Below are 15,596 nucleotides of genomic sequence, written 5' to 3'. Positions count from 1 at the left end.
ACAAGTTAATTTATTTCAGTTCTTCAATACAAAAAGTGAAACTCGTATATTATATAGAGTCATTATAGAGTGATCTATTTCACGTGTTTATTCCTGTTAATGTTGATGATTATGGCTTACAGCCAATGAAAACCCAAAAGTCATTATCTCAGTAAATTAGAATACTTTATAACACCAGCTTGAAAAATTATTTTAAAATCCGAAATGTTGTTCTACTGAAATGTATGTTCAGTAAATGCTCTCCACCTAGGACCCGTAGAAGCGCATACCGGCTTCACACTTCCTTGCTGTTTTTATGTGATTTCCAAATAAAGGACATAAATGGGATGGTCAGTGCCTGTACCACTTCTTCTTTACAATTGCATTTGGAGTTTCAACTGTTGAACTTTATGTGGAGTAGCACCTGAGGCCCCGGGGCCGGCATCTATCTGCTGTCCTGGAGTAGTGCAGCTGTGTCTGGCTGTTCTGATCACTCCTACTCTTGCACTCAATACTTGGTCGGGGCTCCTTTTGCATCAGTGCGGCGTGGCATGGAGGCGATCAGCCTGTGGCACTGCTGAGGGGTTATGGAAGCCCAGGTTGCTTTGATAGCAGCCTTCAGCTCATCTGCATTGTTGGGTCTGGTGTCATCTTCCTCTGGACAATTCTCCATAGATTCTCTATGGGGTTAAGGTCAGGCGAGTTTGCTGCCAATCAAGCACAGTGATACTGTTGTGTGTAAACCAGGTATTGGTACTTTTGGCAGTGTGGACAGGGGCCAAGTCCTGCTGGAGAGTGAAATTTCCATCTCCATAAAACTTGTCGGCAGAGGGAAGCATGAAGTGCTCTAAAATTTCATGGTAGATGGCTGCGCTGACTTTGGACTTGATAAAACACAGTGGACCTACACCAGCAGATGACATGGCTCCCCAAACCATCACTGATTGTGGAGACTTCACACTAGACCTCCAGCAGCTTGGATTGTGGCCTCTCCACTCTTCCTCCAGACTCTGGGACCTTGATTTCCAAATGAAATGCAAAATGTACTTTCATCTGAAAACAACACCTCGGACCACTGACAACAGTCCAGTTCTTTTTCTCCTTGGCCCAGGTAAGACGCTTCTGACGTTGTCTATTGGTCATGAGTGGCTTGATACAAGGAATGCGACACTTGTAGCCCATGTCCTGGATACGTCTGTGTGTGGTGTGAAGCAATGACTCCAGCAGCAGTCCACTCCTTGTGAATCTCCCCCAAGTTTTTGAATGGCCTTTTCTTATCAATCCTTTCAAGGCTGTGATTATCCCGGTTGCTTGTGCACCTTTTTCTACCACACTTTTTCCTTCCACTCCACTTTCCATTAATATGCTTGGCTGCAGCACTCTGTGAACAGCCAGCTTCTTTAGCAATGACCTTTTGTGGCTTACCTTCCTTGTGGAGTGTGTCAATGACTGCCTTCTGGACATCTGTCTTGTCAGCAGTCTTCCCCATGATCGTGGAGCCTACTGAAACAGACTAAGGAATCTTTTTAAACGCTTCGGAGCCTGTACAGGCGTTTTTGTTAATTATTCTAATTTAGTCACATGACACCAAAACAGTCAATAGGAACTTTCCTCGGGATTAAAGGAGTTATTCACATTGGTGATCTCAGACACCATTTATTACTAATCTTTACATAAAGTTCTCACTGTAAGGTCATTATAGTAAGGACAGTATCCATGGAATACTTAGGGAAAAAATACACTCAGGGCAATACCAGCGAGCACGGCTGGCACCAGTGAGCCTGTCCCATAAGCCCCAGAAAATATATGTTTAGATCTTAGCAAGTTTTCAGAATGTCGTTTCCAGTTGATATGAATTCCATTTGACTGGTCTATGTGCCTGATGAGGATCTGATGGCGAACACAGAATATCACAAGCACCCTGTATTGGAGCGGCATGCTGAGATTTGTAGTTTCCCTCCAGATAATAAGCCTCCTGCTGAACAGAATCATTAGTCACTTATTCATATATAGACTTGTACAAGTCTTCACAGTGAACCCAGCACCTGAAGAGACGATACCAAAATAATTAATCCCTGTGTGAATGTTCATATAGGCGAGATTGTGCTTATGCTGCAGAACCTCAGCTGCATTTACGCCATTGCGTGGAAAGCAGCGATGGCTCGTTACTGTGAGATATGTTCAGCCATTGACGGCTACAAACAGAGCAGTCATCATTGCATGGCAGGAAATATCACAGCTATTTGAGGCGCAGCCGGACTGATATTGACAATTTAGTCTAATTTCTTGGTGTATACATTAAGAATTTCCATAGACTCCCTTTGAAATAACTGAAGCCAAACAAGCCTCCATTGACCACTGTCGGAGAGGAGGTGCTTTGCCATAACTTTTTGTCTTGCAATATTGAAAATCAGTTCCCCCCAGTCCATCACTGAATGCAATGAGTTAATCAACCTGCCAGTTACTCTCTTGGACTCCAGACTATTGAAATGGTAAGTCACTTTATAAGGCTAATTGTGGCTGGTGATGTGTCCCTTTAAATAAATAATATGATGAAGTCAATAACTTTACTGAAATGTGGGGAACAAGCTTCATGGTTTCGCAGTCATTGGACAACTTGTTTGAATAGTCAACAAGATGACTTAAACAAATAGCTAATGGTGGTTGACTAATTTTGTGAGGGACTGATGGCAAGTACCTCAGCAGCACATCCTTCACTCTGCTTCAAAGTCTGCTTATGCAGTGCAGCACACATTCACAGTGCTGGTTACAACAACTCTCAAGGTTACCCTTCTTGGCAGCAAAGTCCATCAGTAGCTTATCTGGTAATTTTAAAGTTCTCCCATGGCCTGCTCATTCAGTTACCGCATCATAGTCCGTCATACACAGACACAAGTCTCCTATCCATCTCTGGAGTGGCACTCCTTTTCACACTCAGTCATCAGGTCCTGGTGTGGCTACCAATTTCCCATCTCAGGCAGCTTACTCATCTCACCTATAAGATGCATTCTTCATAGAAAATAGACTTAATACCCCCATTCCTGCGGTGGCAATTTTCATCCTCTTGTAATGGCAGTACTCTTATGAACAATACCAGGGGGTATGAATGTGCTTATGCACCGCTGACCCCAATCTTCTCTCTGACCTAGCCTTATTACATTATCAGTGAACATAAGTTTACCATTAGTCTGTGTATATAACTGGGCCTTATTCCACACAGCCCAGTGAAGCGGTGGAGCTACACAGCAGGTATACAGCATAGTATATAGTACATGACATTAAAATGGAATTTGCACAGTAACAGGGTAACCTTAGTTTATCAGGATTTCTACTTACACATAGCAATCAATAAAAAATAGGGCAGTCCTATAGAGTTTGGAACAAATCAGTGAGGTATCGGTGGTTTAAGTCCTTAAAGGGATGATTTTACTATTAAAATAGGGAGTATGGCAGAAAAGGCTCAGGAGTAACGGTAAAAATGAGGCAAGCCTTGTAGTTTTCTGATGCACTAGCGCTGAGAAATTAAGATTTGAAGCTGCAGGCAAATAATTTTGGAAGTACAGTGAGGCCGTGTCAGTGCATGCTGAGTTCATTAACAAGCCCCGCCTCCATGCACTTCTAGGGTAATTTGCACATGACTTCAAAGCTCAATTTTTTAGCACTAGCACATCGGATTACTATAAGGCAGGTATCATTTTTATTGTTGGGCTAGGACCTGTACAGCCAAACCATCAGTTTCAGTAATAAAATTAACCCATTCATTTTATTAGAGGCTCAACCTCTCTTTCGAGCCCCTATGGCCGCCATGTAGGAAACTGGGTCATAAATAGTAATATTTAAGAGGAGCTGACTTGTGCTGTTCTGCGGTCCTGTGACAGCTGTCTGCGAGCTTTTTAATGAAGTGTTCCTTTTTTTAAGTTGATACGGGGCCACCTGTGCCGCTCGGGCGTATTGAAAATGATTTTCTTCGCTCTTATTCCAGAGACAGTGTGTGGCTAAGTATCGCTGTGACAGCTCTGAAAAGCAGGCAGCTACTTAAAGATTTCATTCACATAATTGATGAGATGTGAAATTGGTTCACTCTCGATTTGCCCCGGAGCTTATTCCAACTGCAATCTTATTTTTCTTATTTTTTTTCTCCTTACAATGGATAATGGAGAAAAATGTTAAGTTTCGGGGGGGTTAAATCTTCAAAGTATTAACCGAGAATAATGTCATTGATTGAATAGGAAGCGGATTATCAGAGGTTTCTTTAAAATGCCGCACCTCAAAGGAAAGGAAAAAAAAAAAAAAAGAGGTTTATTAGGAAGCTTTCCCTTCCAGGAGCTGGAGCTGCTGCGTCTTTGGATCAGTGCAGGAGGAGGATTATCATCATGTATTTATCTCAACTTGCAATTGATTTTCAGCAGGAAAAGAGGACGAGACGATTGTATACAAGACAGTGAAGTAGAAAACATCACCATGTGCCGAGACCCCCCTAACCCGAGGGGGGGGGGCTGTGCCCCCCCCCATTCCCACTTAAATTGCCTTTTTTTTGGAGATAATCTAGTTAATTGATTTTTTTTAATTAAAAAAATATATATATATCCAATTATTGGATTCTTTAATGCAATGGGGATGTCTTCCCGCCTGTTAGCCAGAGAGCTGCTGCCCAAATCAGCTTCCCTTCTGCAGGACTCGGTCTGACTGTGTGTGACATCGGCGGTCGTGCCCGCCGATGCCTTATCAGCGGCGGCACCCGCAGCCGCCTCCTCTCACCTGCGCTCCTCCATCAGCGCGTCCTCGCTCCCGGCCTCCCGCTCTGCTGCAGACCTGTGCGCCGTCCTTAGGCCGCGGGCGCGTCTGTTCTCTTCATCTGGCGGTGGGCGTTGCTTGCGACCTACTTCCTGGCAATAAGGTATTTCAGGCATCCTCCCTATGGGGAAGATGCCTGATGATTGTGTGGTATCCCCGCGCTGTTCTGGCCGCTATAGTTCCACTATAGGTCACCTGCCTTGAGGTTCTCTCGCTTCCTCCTTGCTTAGTCTCTGTCCCCGTCCTGTTGCCGTTCCCCCTGTCTGCACCCCTTCGCCTCGTCCTGTCCATTCACCCCACTCCGTGTCTCCCTGCCTATCATCTGGTATACTTTCCCCTGGTCCGTCTCCTTCCTTCCTAGGTCTCCTGTCCTCTGCTCGTCCGTTGCTACATCTTCCCCGGGGGCTTCCACGTCTGCACTCCTTCGCCTCCTGTGGCACTCTCCTGCTGCCCCTACTGGTAACTGCTGCCTGGTCTGATACCCCCGTTCCGGTACCCTAGTCTCTGTTCGGTGTCCCTGTCCTTCCTCTGGCCTTGCTAGTCCTCCGAGCCGTCCCTCTTGGTACCAGCTGTCGCGGTTCTGACCTGTGCGGTCCTGCCCCTAACGATCCCTGTATAGGGGTAGGTCATCACCTGGCGCGCTTGACTCAGGGGCTCCAGATCCGCGACCCAGAGGGTCCACTCTTGGACGTTGTCTGCTCCTGAACGTCACAGTATCATCAGGCCATGGATCCCGCCGGTGTCGCGGCCGCTACACAGAAGGAACTGCTTTTCTTACGTGAAAATCAGACCCGGATAATGTCCTTCATGAAATCCATGGACACCCGGCTGTCCGCCCTGCAAAACTCTGACCCAGGGCATGCTCTTAGCCAGTCTCCAACAGGAGCTCGCGCAGCAGCGCGATGCTCAGTCTCACATCCTGGGTTACACGGCGTCCGTTGACTATCGTCTGCTTGCTTTGCAGTCCTCTGCGGCCGCCTCAACCTTACCCCGGGACGCAGTTTCGTCCCCGCCTCCTCGTCTGGGAAAACCTCCCAGGTATAGCGAAGATCCTAAGTTATGTCGGGGTTTTTTAAATCAGTGCAGATTGCACTTTGAGCTTTTGCCCCAGCAATACCCCACAGATCGCGCCAAGGTGGCGTTCATTGTGTCCCATCTCGAGGGAGAAGCTCTGGCCTGGGTGAATCCTTTGTGGGAGAGGGATGATCCTGTAGTTTCTAGTATCCAGAATTTTCTGGAGATGTTCCGCAAAGTATTTGACGAACCCGGACGCTTAGCATCAACCACGGAGGCCCTTTTTAACCTCCGCCAGGGTTCCCTTACTGTAGGACAGTACGCCATCCGCTTCCGGACATTATCGGAGCTGGGATGGAATAATGAGGCACTCGTAGATGCCTTTTGGAGAGGCCTCTCAGGTAAAATCAAGAACGAGCTTGCCAGGCGAGATACCCCTACCACCCTGGAGGATCTCATATCCTTGGCTACTCGCATCAATCTGTGGTTTTTGGAACGCGCTCGAGAGTCGGCTAGGGAGAAAAAGCCCTTTAGGCTGTATCAAGCTCCCATTCCACGCTCCTCTGCACCTTCTACTAGCGTCGCCCCCGAGCCCATGCAGATAGATTGCATCAGGCTGTCCGAGCAGCGGCGCAGGGAGAGGATGAAGAATGGTCTCTGTCTGTACTGCGGTGGAGCCAACCACTTTGTGCGCACCTGTCCTGAGAAACTGGAAAACGCCTCCACCTAGGTCAGGTAAGAGAGGTCTCCCTAGGTGATCATAATTCCTCTCTACCCCTTACCCTTTCAGCTTTAATTATTGCAGGCCGGGAGCGCAGATCTGTGGAGGCGTATGTGAACTCGGGTGCGGCTGGTAATTTCATTCGGCAAGAAGAGGTTGATAAACTCCAGATCCCGGTGGTTATCCTAAAAGATCCGCTTGCAATCACCTCCGTTGATGGCAAACCTCTTCCCGAGCTCATCACCATGGTTACTGCCGAAGTAGATCTACAAATTGGAGCGCTTCATCTCGAGAAAATTGCCTTTTATGTCCTGCCTCAATTGTCCCATGCTGTCCTCCTAGGATTACCCTGGCTCAGGCTGCACGAGCCAGTTGTCAACTGGCGCTCTGGGGAGATTCTGCGTTGGGGCCACTCCTGCCATGAACGTTGTCTGCGGCCCATCGTCCATCCTCGTTCTCTGTCTAAGCCAGTCGATCTTCCGGGCCTTCCCGCACCGTATCACGCGTACGCCAATGTTTTTAGCAAAAAGGAAGCGGATTCTCTGCCTCCGCATCGGGCCTATGACTGCCCTATCGACCTGGTCCCCGGAGCCACCCCTCCCAGAGGGAGAACGTATCCTCTATCTCCAGCAGAAACCACAGCTATGTCTGAATACATACAAGAGAACTTGGCCAAGGGGTTCATTCGGAAATCCTCGTCCCCAGCAGGCGCGGGATTTTTCTTTGTTCGGAAGAAAGACAGATCACTTCCACCTTTTATTGACTACTGGGGCTTGAACAATATCACCATTAAGAATCGATATCTGCTTCCGCTTATCCCTGAACTCTTCGACCGGCTGAGAGGGGACCAGATCATCATGAAGTTGGATCTGCGGGGAGCTTATAATTTAATCCGGATCCGCACAGGGGACGAGTGGAAGACGGCCTTCAATACCCGTGATGGTCATTATGAATATTTAGTCATGCCGTTTGGTCTTTGCAATGCTCCGGCTGTGTTTCAGGAATTCGTTAACGAGGTGTTTCGGGAGCTACTATATTCCTGCGTGGTAGTGTACTTAGATGATATTCTCATCTTTTCGCCAGATCTATCCTTTCATCGGAGAAGCATACGCATGGTCCTGCATCGTCTTCGGGAGAATCATCTCTACGCCAAAATTGAAGAATGCCTTTTTGAGCAAACCTCGTTACCCTTCTTGGGGTATATAATCACAGATTCCGGTCTGAAGATGGATCTCGAGAAGCTCTCTGCGGTGCTCAAGTGGCCCCGTCCCGTTGGTATAAAAGCCATCCAGCGTTTCCTCGGATTCGCTAATTATTACCGTCAGTTTGTGCCTCATTTTTCCACAGTGACCAAGCCTCTCAAGGCCCTGACCCGTAAAGGAACTAAGTCCAACAGCTGGTCTCCCAAAGCTGAAGATGCCTTCCTTGCCCTGAAACGCTCTTTTGCATCAGCACCGATCTTACATCGCCCGGTGGTCAGTAGGCCTTTTGTCCAAGAGGTGGATGCCTCCTCCACCGGAGCCGGGGCGGTCTTTTCCCAGCAGGTTCCATCAGGATGGCTGGTTCCCTGCAGGTTTTTTTTCTAAATCCTTTTCGCCTGCAGAGTGCAATTACTCCATTGGAGACCGGGAGTTGCTGGCCATTAAGATGGCTCTGGAAGAATGGCGGTACCTGCTTGAAGGGGCAGTGCACCCCTTTACTATCTTCACGGACCACAAGAATTTAGCCTATATGCAGTCCGCTCAGACTCAATTCCAGACAAGCCAGATGGGCCATGTATTTTTCTCGTTTTGATTTCAAGCTCCACTTCCTTCCCTGCAATTAGAACATCAAAGCGGATGCACTCTCCAGGTCTTTGCAGTCGCCTGAAGGGGATGAGGGTACACCATATATTATCGAGCCTGCCAAAGTTATCACTGTGGCTCCTATAAATTTCTCTACTCCTCCACCAGGCAAAACCTTCGTTCCTCTGAACAAACGCTCGGAGGTGCTGCGCTGGGGGCATTCCTCCAAGGTTGCTGGGCATGTTGGGACCAAGAAGACCCTCTTGCTTCTCTCCCGTTACTACTGGTGGCCCTCCCTTCGCCAAGACATGATGGACTATGTAGCCTCTTGCACGATCTGTGCTCAGAACAAGGTTCCGCGGACTCTGCCTTCCGGCCTTCTTCACCCGTTACCTGTTCCGGAGGCTCCTTGGCGGCAAATCGCAATGGATTTTGTAACAGACTTGCCCTGTTCAGCTGGATGCACTACCATCTTGGTTGTAGCAGATCGCTTCTCCAAGATGGCCCATTTCATCCCCTTGCTTGGATTGCCGTCAGCTCCGAGGTTGGCAGAGATCTTCATCCACCAGATCTTCAGGCTACATGGCCTTCCTCAACGGATTGTGTCCAATCGTGGGGTCCAGTTTACCTCTCGATTCTGGAGGGCTCTCTGTCGGCTTATGGGCACATCTCTCGACTTCTCCTCCGCTTATCATCCACAGACCAACGGACAAGTGGAACGGATTAATCAGGTTCTGACAACCTAACTACGTCATTTTTCCAACACCCATCAGGACAATTGGGTATCACTCGTACCTTGGGCAGAATTTGCCCATAATAATCCCAGCGAATCAACCTCCAAATCGCCGTTCTTTGTGGTCTCTGGTCAGAACCCTGGTGTTCCGCTGCCCTTTTCCATGTTGTGTAGGAGTTCCCGCAGCAGATACTCTCGCCATGGAATTTTCGCAAGTCTGGAAGGAGACCAGGGAAGCGCTCGTGAAGGCCAGTGCCCAAATTAAGAAACATGCGGACAAGAGACGGAAGGACCTTCCTCCGTACCATCCTGGCGACAAAGTCTGGTTTTCGACCAAGCATATCCGCCTGAAAGTCCCTTCCTACAAGTTAAGTCCCCGATACATTGGGCCTTTCGAAGTGCTTGGGCGCATCAATGAGGTGGCTTATAAACGGAGGTTGCCGGCTTCACTCCGAGTCCCTAACGCCTTTCACGTCTCGCTCCTGAAACCTGTGGTTCTGAATAGGTTCCAACCTGCTCCCATTGCTCCTCCTTCATCTATTGGGTCGGATGACGTCTTTGAAGTAAAGGACATTTTGGCCATGAAAAGAGTTAGGGGAAAAGACTCTTTTTCTTATCGATTGGAAGGGATTTGGTCCCGAGGTGAGGTCCTGGGAGCCTCGAGAGAATGTTAATGCCCCTCTTATACTGAAAAATTTTTTGGCCAATCTCAGAAGGGGGGGACGTAAGGAGGGGGGTACTGTGACATCAGCACCCGCCACCGCCTCCTCTCACCTGCGCTCCTCCATCAGCGCGTCCTCGCTCCAGGCCTCCCACTCTGCTGCAGACCTGCGCACTGTCCTTAGGCCGCGGGCCTGTCTGTTCTCTTCATCTGGCGGTGGGTGTCGCTGATGGGCAGGGCTTATGACCTACTTCCTGGCAATAAGGTATTTCAGGCGTCCTCCCTATGGGGAAGATGCCTGATGATTGTGTGGTATCCCCGCGCTGTTCTGGCCGCTTTAGTTCCACTATAGTTCACCTGCCTTGAGGTTCTCTCGGTTCCTCCTTGCTTAGTCTATGTCCCCGTCCTGTTCCCGTTCCCCCTGTCTGCACCCCTTCGCCTCGTCCTGTCCATTCACCCCACTCAGTGTCCCTGCCTATCATCTGGTATACTTTCCCCTGGTCCGTCTCCTTCCTTCCTTCCTAGGTCTCCTGTCCTCTGCTCGTCCGTTGCTACATCTTCCCTGGGGGCTTCCACGTCTGCACTCCTTCACCTCCTGTGGCACTCTCCTGCTGCCCCTACTGGTAATTGCTGCCTGGTTCCCTCGTCTCTGCTCGGTGTCCCTGTCCTTCCTCTGGCCTTGCTAGTCCTCCGAGCCGTCCCACTTGGTACCTGCTGTCGCGGTTCTGACCTCTGCAGTCCTGCCCCTAACGATCCCTGTATAGGGGTCGGTCATCACCTGGCGCGCTCGGCCCAGGGGCTCCAGATCCGCGACCCAGAGGGTCCACTCTTGGACGTTGTCTGCTCCTGAACGTCACACTGTGTATTACACGGATGGACATTGATTTCAATGAGCGCCATGTAATACCACGTTTCTCCTGCAGTGGCCGACAGTGAGTTCTCATTTAGAGAAATGGCTATCCAGGTGGGAATATCCCTTTAATAAGGAATAGCTGCATCCAGGAAAGCTCTGAGTCTATTCCCGTGGGCGGCATCCCCTGGCTTTCCCACAATCAGGTAACAATAGGAAAGAGAATTTCCGTAGTAGGCAGTTCAGCTAAGCGCCAAATTAAAAGAAAATCTCCTAACTTAAGCATTGTGTGATGTGTTAATGATTATTCAAACCCAGAGCTGCATTCCGAATTCTGATATGTTATCAATGCAAAACTTTTCTTGTTGTAAACCCCGCTGCTCTCCTGAATCCGGTGTTGCTTTTCTTTTCTTCCTGCACCTCTCCGTTCCTGAGATATGACCCATTCTTCTCTAGATATAAATCGAGCCCCTTTTTTTAGACAACTGGGCGTGGTCCTAAAGGATAAACCCATTTGGCTAAAAAAAAAAAAGACTAAATTTATATACAGGGAAGAAGGAGCCATATCTCAGGAATGGAGAGGAGCAGGAAGAAAACAAAAACTGCCAGATTCAGGGGAACAGCGGCATTTACACCAGGTAAACAAAATACATAGTTATGCCAAGTGACCAGTGCTCTTTAAAGCTTCTCGCTGTGAGTTTAGAGCAGTTCCTACCATCATCTGTCAGTGCAGATGTAGCGTTTACACCAAGCTTTGTATACTAGTCTCATGACAGAATAGATTCTGGCCCACAGACTTCTAGATGCAGCTCTGGATGTGACTAGAGAACAAGGCATCTAAATTATCGCGACACTATGTTTTAATTAAAAGCATGCATTTGAAACTAACTAAACATTATTTTTTGGAATTTGGTTTCATTAAAGATTTTGCGGCATTTTGCCCTTTGTTTCTATGCGCATTCAACTTTGATGTGGTCTGCAATCATATATCAGCTGAGAAAAAAAAAAGATTAAAGACCATCAAACCATTATGGCGAGCTCACTGATGGATTCTCAGTTAGCTCAGTCTGCAGTCGGAAATAACCAGTGCAACGAAGAAGCTGTAAAAGTCAAACGGCGTAAAATTTGTAACGAAATCCAATTGTAAAAAAAAAAAAAATTAACTTATTCACACCTATATGAATTTATAGAAAAAGAATTTGACAACCACTCTAGAGGAAGAATCCTCCCACCTTTGTGTTTACATGTTTCATATTTATGTCTTCAGAGCTGAACTAACTATTCTGTTGCTCTCATCTTTTCCTAACAGGATGGGAAAATCTTTTGCCGAAGGACGGCATGCGACTGCCAGAACCCAAGCGTGGATTTGTTCTGCTGCCCGGAGTGTGACACCAGGGTCACCAGCCAGTGCCTGGATCAAAATGGCCGCAAGCTTTATCACAGCGGAGACAAGTGGACATACAGCTGTCAGGAGTGTCGCTGTCTGGTGAGGAGGAGGGTTCACCCAAAGTAACGCAATGTAATCTGCACTGTAACTTAGCTGGCTATTGCCTTCATTAGGAGTCAAAAAGTCACAAGAATTAAAATTATATCATTATATGGCTACATACCCAAGTTTTATAATGGGCATTAGATGTACCGCTCCAGTGGCGGGGGCGGCTCTCACGGCTTCTGTCCAGAGGCCACAGATTACTGACATGGCCTATAGACCGGGTCTTATGAGTTGATTCTCACCAGCTCTTACCTCCAGCAGACAGGAGAGCACCCCCGCCAGACAGGAGAGCAAGCACCCCCCCCCCAGACAGGAGAGCAAGCACCCCCGCCAGACAGGAGAGCAAGCACCCCCCCCCCCAGACAGGAGAGCAAGCACCCCCCCAGACAGGAGAGCAGGCAGACAGGAGAGCAAGCACCCCCCCCCCAGACAGGAGAGCAAGCAGACAGGAGAGCAAGCACCCCCGCCAGACAGGAGAGCAAGCACCCCCCCCCCCAGACAGGAGAGCAAGCACCCCCCCAGACAGGAGAGCAGGCAGACAGGAGAGCAAGCACCCCCCCCCCAGACAGGAGAGCAAGCAGACAGGAGAGCAAGCACCCCGCAGACAGGAGAGCAAGCACCCCCCCAGACAGGAGAGCAAGCAGACAGGAGAGCAAGCACCCCCCCAGACAGGAGAGCAAGCAGACAGGAGAGCAAGCACCCCCCCAGACAGGAGAGCAGGCAGACAGGAGAGCAAGCACCCCCCCCCAGACAGGAGAGCAAGCAGACAGGAGAGCAAGCACCCCGCAGACAGGAGAGCAAGCACCCCCCCAGACAGGAGAGCAAGCAGACAGGAGAGCAAGCACCCCCCCAGACAGGAGAGCAAGCACCCCCCCCAGACAGGAAAACAAGCAGACAGGAGAGCAAGCACCCCCCCAGACAGGAGAGCAAGCACCCCCCCCCCAGACAGGAGAGCAAGCACCCCCCCCAGACAGGAGAGCAAGCACCCCCCCCAGACAGGAAAACAAGCAGACAGGAGAGCAAGCACCCCCCCAGACAGGAGAGCAAGCACCCCCCCCCCAGACAGGAGAGCAAGCACCCCCCCCCAGACAGGAGAGCAAGCAGACAGGAGAGCAAGCAGACAGGAGAGCAAGCACCCTGCAGACAGGAGAGCAAGCACCCCGCAGACAGGAGAGCAAGCACCCCGCAGACAGGAGAGCAAGCAGACAGGAGAGCAAGCACCCCGCAGACAGGAGAGCAAGCACCCCGCAGACAGGAGAGCAAGCACCCCGCAGACAGGAGAGCAAGCACCCCGCAGACAGGAGAGCAAGCACTCAGCAGACAGGAGAGCAAGCACAGCTACAAAGCCTATTCCTTCTATTGAATCGGTACTCTGAGCTGTGTGTGCTCCTGTCTGCTGAAGTGCACACTACTCGGGGGAGGGGGGGGGGTGTCTCAGGACCTGGACCCCCACTGACCTGCATATGAAACATCAATGCAAAAAAGGGTTAGTTGCTTTTTAAACAATCAGATTTTACTCATCTCGACTCAGGTGAAATATGCTAAAAAAATTTATAATGTAGCTTAACGTGTTGGTTTACCTCCACAGGCCGGGGAGGTGGACTGCTGGCCGCTGAGCTGTGCATCTCTAAGCTGCGAGTACACGGCCATGTCAGAGGGCGAGTGCTGCCCACACTGCGTGGACGACCCCTGCTTAGCAGATAACATCACCTATGATATCAAGAAGACCTGTGAAGACAGCCATGGAGTCATTCGGCTCAGCGGCTCCGTGTGGACGATGTCCGGATCTCCGTGCACAACTTGCAAATGCAAGGTAAACTCTTCACGGGAAGATCATTCCCCTCTGAGATATTAAAAAAATACCGTAAATTTCAGACAGGAGCTTTTTGGCTTAAAGTCTGGAAATTTATTAGCTTTCCAGTATGTGATATCAAAAGATCCTGCTCTCTAAAAAGAAAAAAAAAAATATTGATGGGAAAAGACCGAAGAGGGACCCTTAGCTATTGGGCCCCTGTCTGCCCCGCCATGTCCCATGAGTATTACTCATGCAGTGTCCTGATTTTCTCATGATGAATATCATATATAAAAAAATACAAAGTTTCAATATAATTTTAAAACCTCAGGTCTGTATAGCACCTATGAACTCAGAACGCTATGTGTCACCATGGTAACAGACTACAAACAAACCCAGTGCAGTCAGGTGTTATTCCCTGTCTCCTCTTAGCAATAATTTGTTGTAAAAAGTAGGAAGATGAACAAGAGCGAGAGCCGAGGATCAGACGGCACAGAGCCGGTTTGTAGTCTGTTAACATGGAGACATATTTGCCCTTCATTCACAAAGACCGGCATTACTCACGATGCGGGGGGGGCATGCCGGAGTCAGACGCTCCCGATTCATGAAGTGGTGCAGTGGAGGGCGCCTCCGTGTGCTACACCAGAAATCTCACTCCAGTCAGGAGGTGCAGAGGTCACAGCAGCCCCCCACCCAGACTTGTACATGAGGGGGCTAAGGACCACTTTGTCACATAAATGGAACATGGTAGGTGGGGGCACTAAGCGTTAATGTGGATCTTTAAAGGGGGTGGTCCATCTATTTTAAATATTTTCTTAGGAGGGAATAAAAAAAAAAAAAAAAAATATTCACCTGACGCAACAGGACCTCTCCCTTGGTATTATGTTCCTCGCCAGTCTCCTGGCATCAGTCTCCAGCTGGGAGCGTCACGTGATCAAATGTGAAGGCTGCTAACTTCAAATGATCTACAGCCGTTGATTGACTGCAGCGGTGATGTGACGTTCCACTCCACCTGTTGATGCCAGAGGACAGTACCGAGTGCAGAGGAGAGGCACCATCACTGTACAGGAGTATCATTCTTCACAAATATGGACGCATTAAGAAAATGTTTAAAATGGTGGACAACCCCTTTAAATAACATCTGTGGTGCCTTTGCTCCAAGAATATTGGGGTTTCAAGCTCAATGACTGTATGCGGTACTGCAACGTCATCAGTATCAATAGAAATGAAGTAGCACACACACAATTTGTGCAGAAGAGCGGGAGTACGCAACCAGGTTTATAGAACCTTTGAAAATCCCTTTAAAAATTAGTCAACGCTACCTAAAAGGTGAAGTTCCCCTTTAAAAAACATGTATAAGAAAGTGGGCATATATGCAAAGTCAAGGGGTCATTCAAAATAACAAAAAATCCCAACAAACAAAAACTAGGGTCTTCAAAAAACATAGAGGTCCCCTTTAAGAAGGCATGGCTGACATTAAGGATTCCGTTTGCAGAGGGTAAGGTGAATGTGAACTCCAGAGACGGCCCCTCCGACTGTCACACTACCGATTGCAAAAAGTTGAAAATCCACAACCTCAGTTCCTCTGTTCCCCAGGAAGAGAAGTTCATTCTTATTTAATCATTTTTCGGCACAGAGAGAATTCAGCTTCTACAGAAAGCAGCTTCAGTAAGAGGCCAGTAAAGCCGTGATATAAAATGCTGTAAGATGTGCGATCCTGTGCACGGGGCGAGATCAGCGGCGTCCTCTTGGGTGCCACGCTCTGCCTCTGCCACG

At 48.8% G+C, this 15,596-nt stretch overlaps 1 protein-coding gene across 4 annotated transcripts in view; it reads left to right on the top strand.

The window, feature by feature from the left end:
* NELL1 (neural EGFL like 1) overlaps nt 1-15,596 on the top strand; it is an 860,783-nt gene that overhangs the window by 842,629 nt on the left and 2,558 nt on the right. For all 4 annotated transcript variants that reach the window (XM_073578304.1, XM_073578303.1, XM_073578306.1 and 1 more), the window contains 2 exons: nt 11,846-12,022; nt 13,617-13,841. In XM_073578304.1, coding sequence (XP_073434405.1) covers nt 11,846-12,022; nt 13,617-13,841 — 402 coding nt within the window. The remainder of the gene's footprint in view (nt 1-11,845; nt 12,023-13,616; nt 13,842-15,596) is intronic.

This window comes from Dendrobates tinctorius, unplaced genomic scaffold (assembly GCF_039654945.1).
Source record: "Dendrobates tinctorius isolate UK_male_01 unplaced genomic scaffold, ASM3965494v1 ptg000059l, whole genome shotgun sequence".
NCBI lineage: Eukaryota > Metazoa > Chordata > Amphibia > Anura > Dendrobatidae > Dendrobates > Dendrobates tinctorius.
The sequence above is the reverse complement of the archived record's forward strand: the minus strand, read 5'-3'. Positions and strand labels throughout refer to the sequence as shown.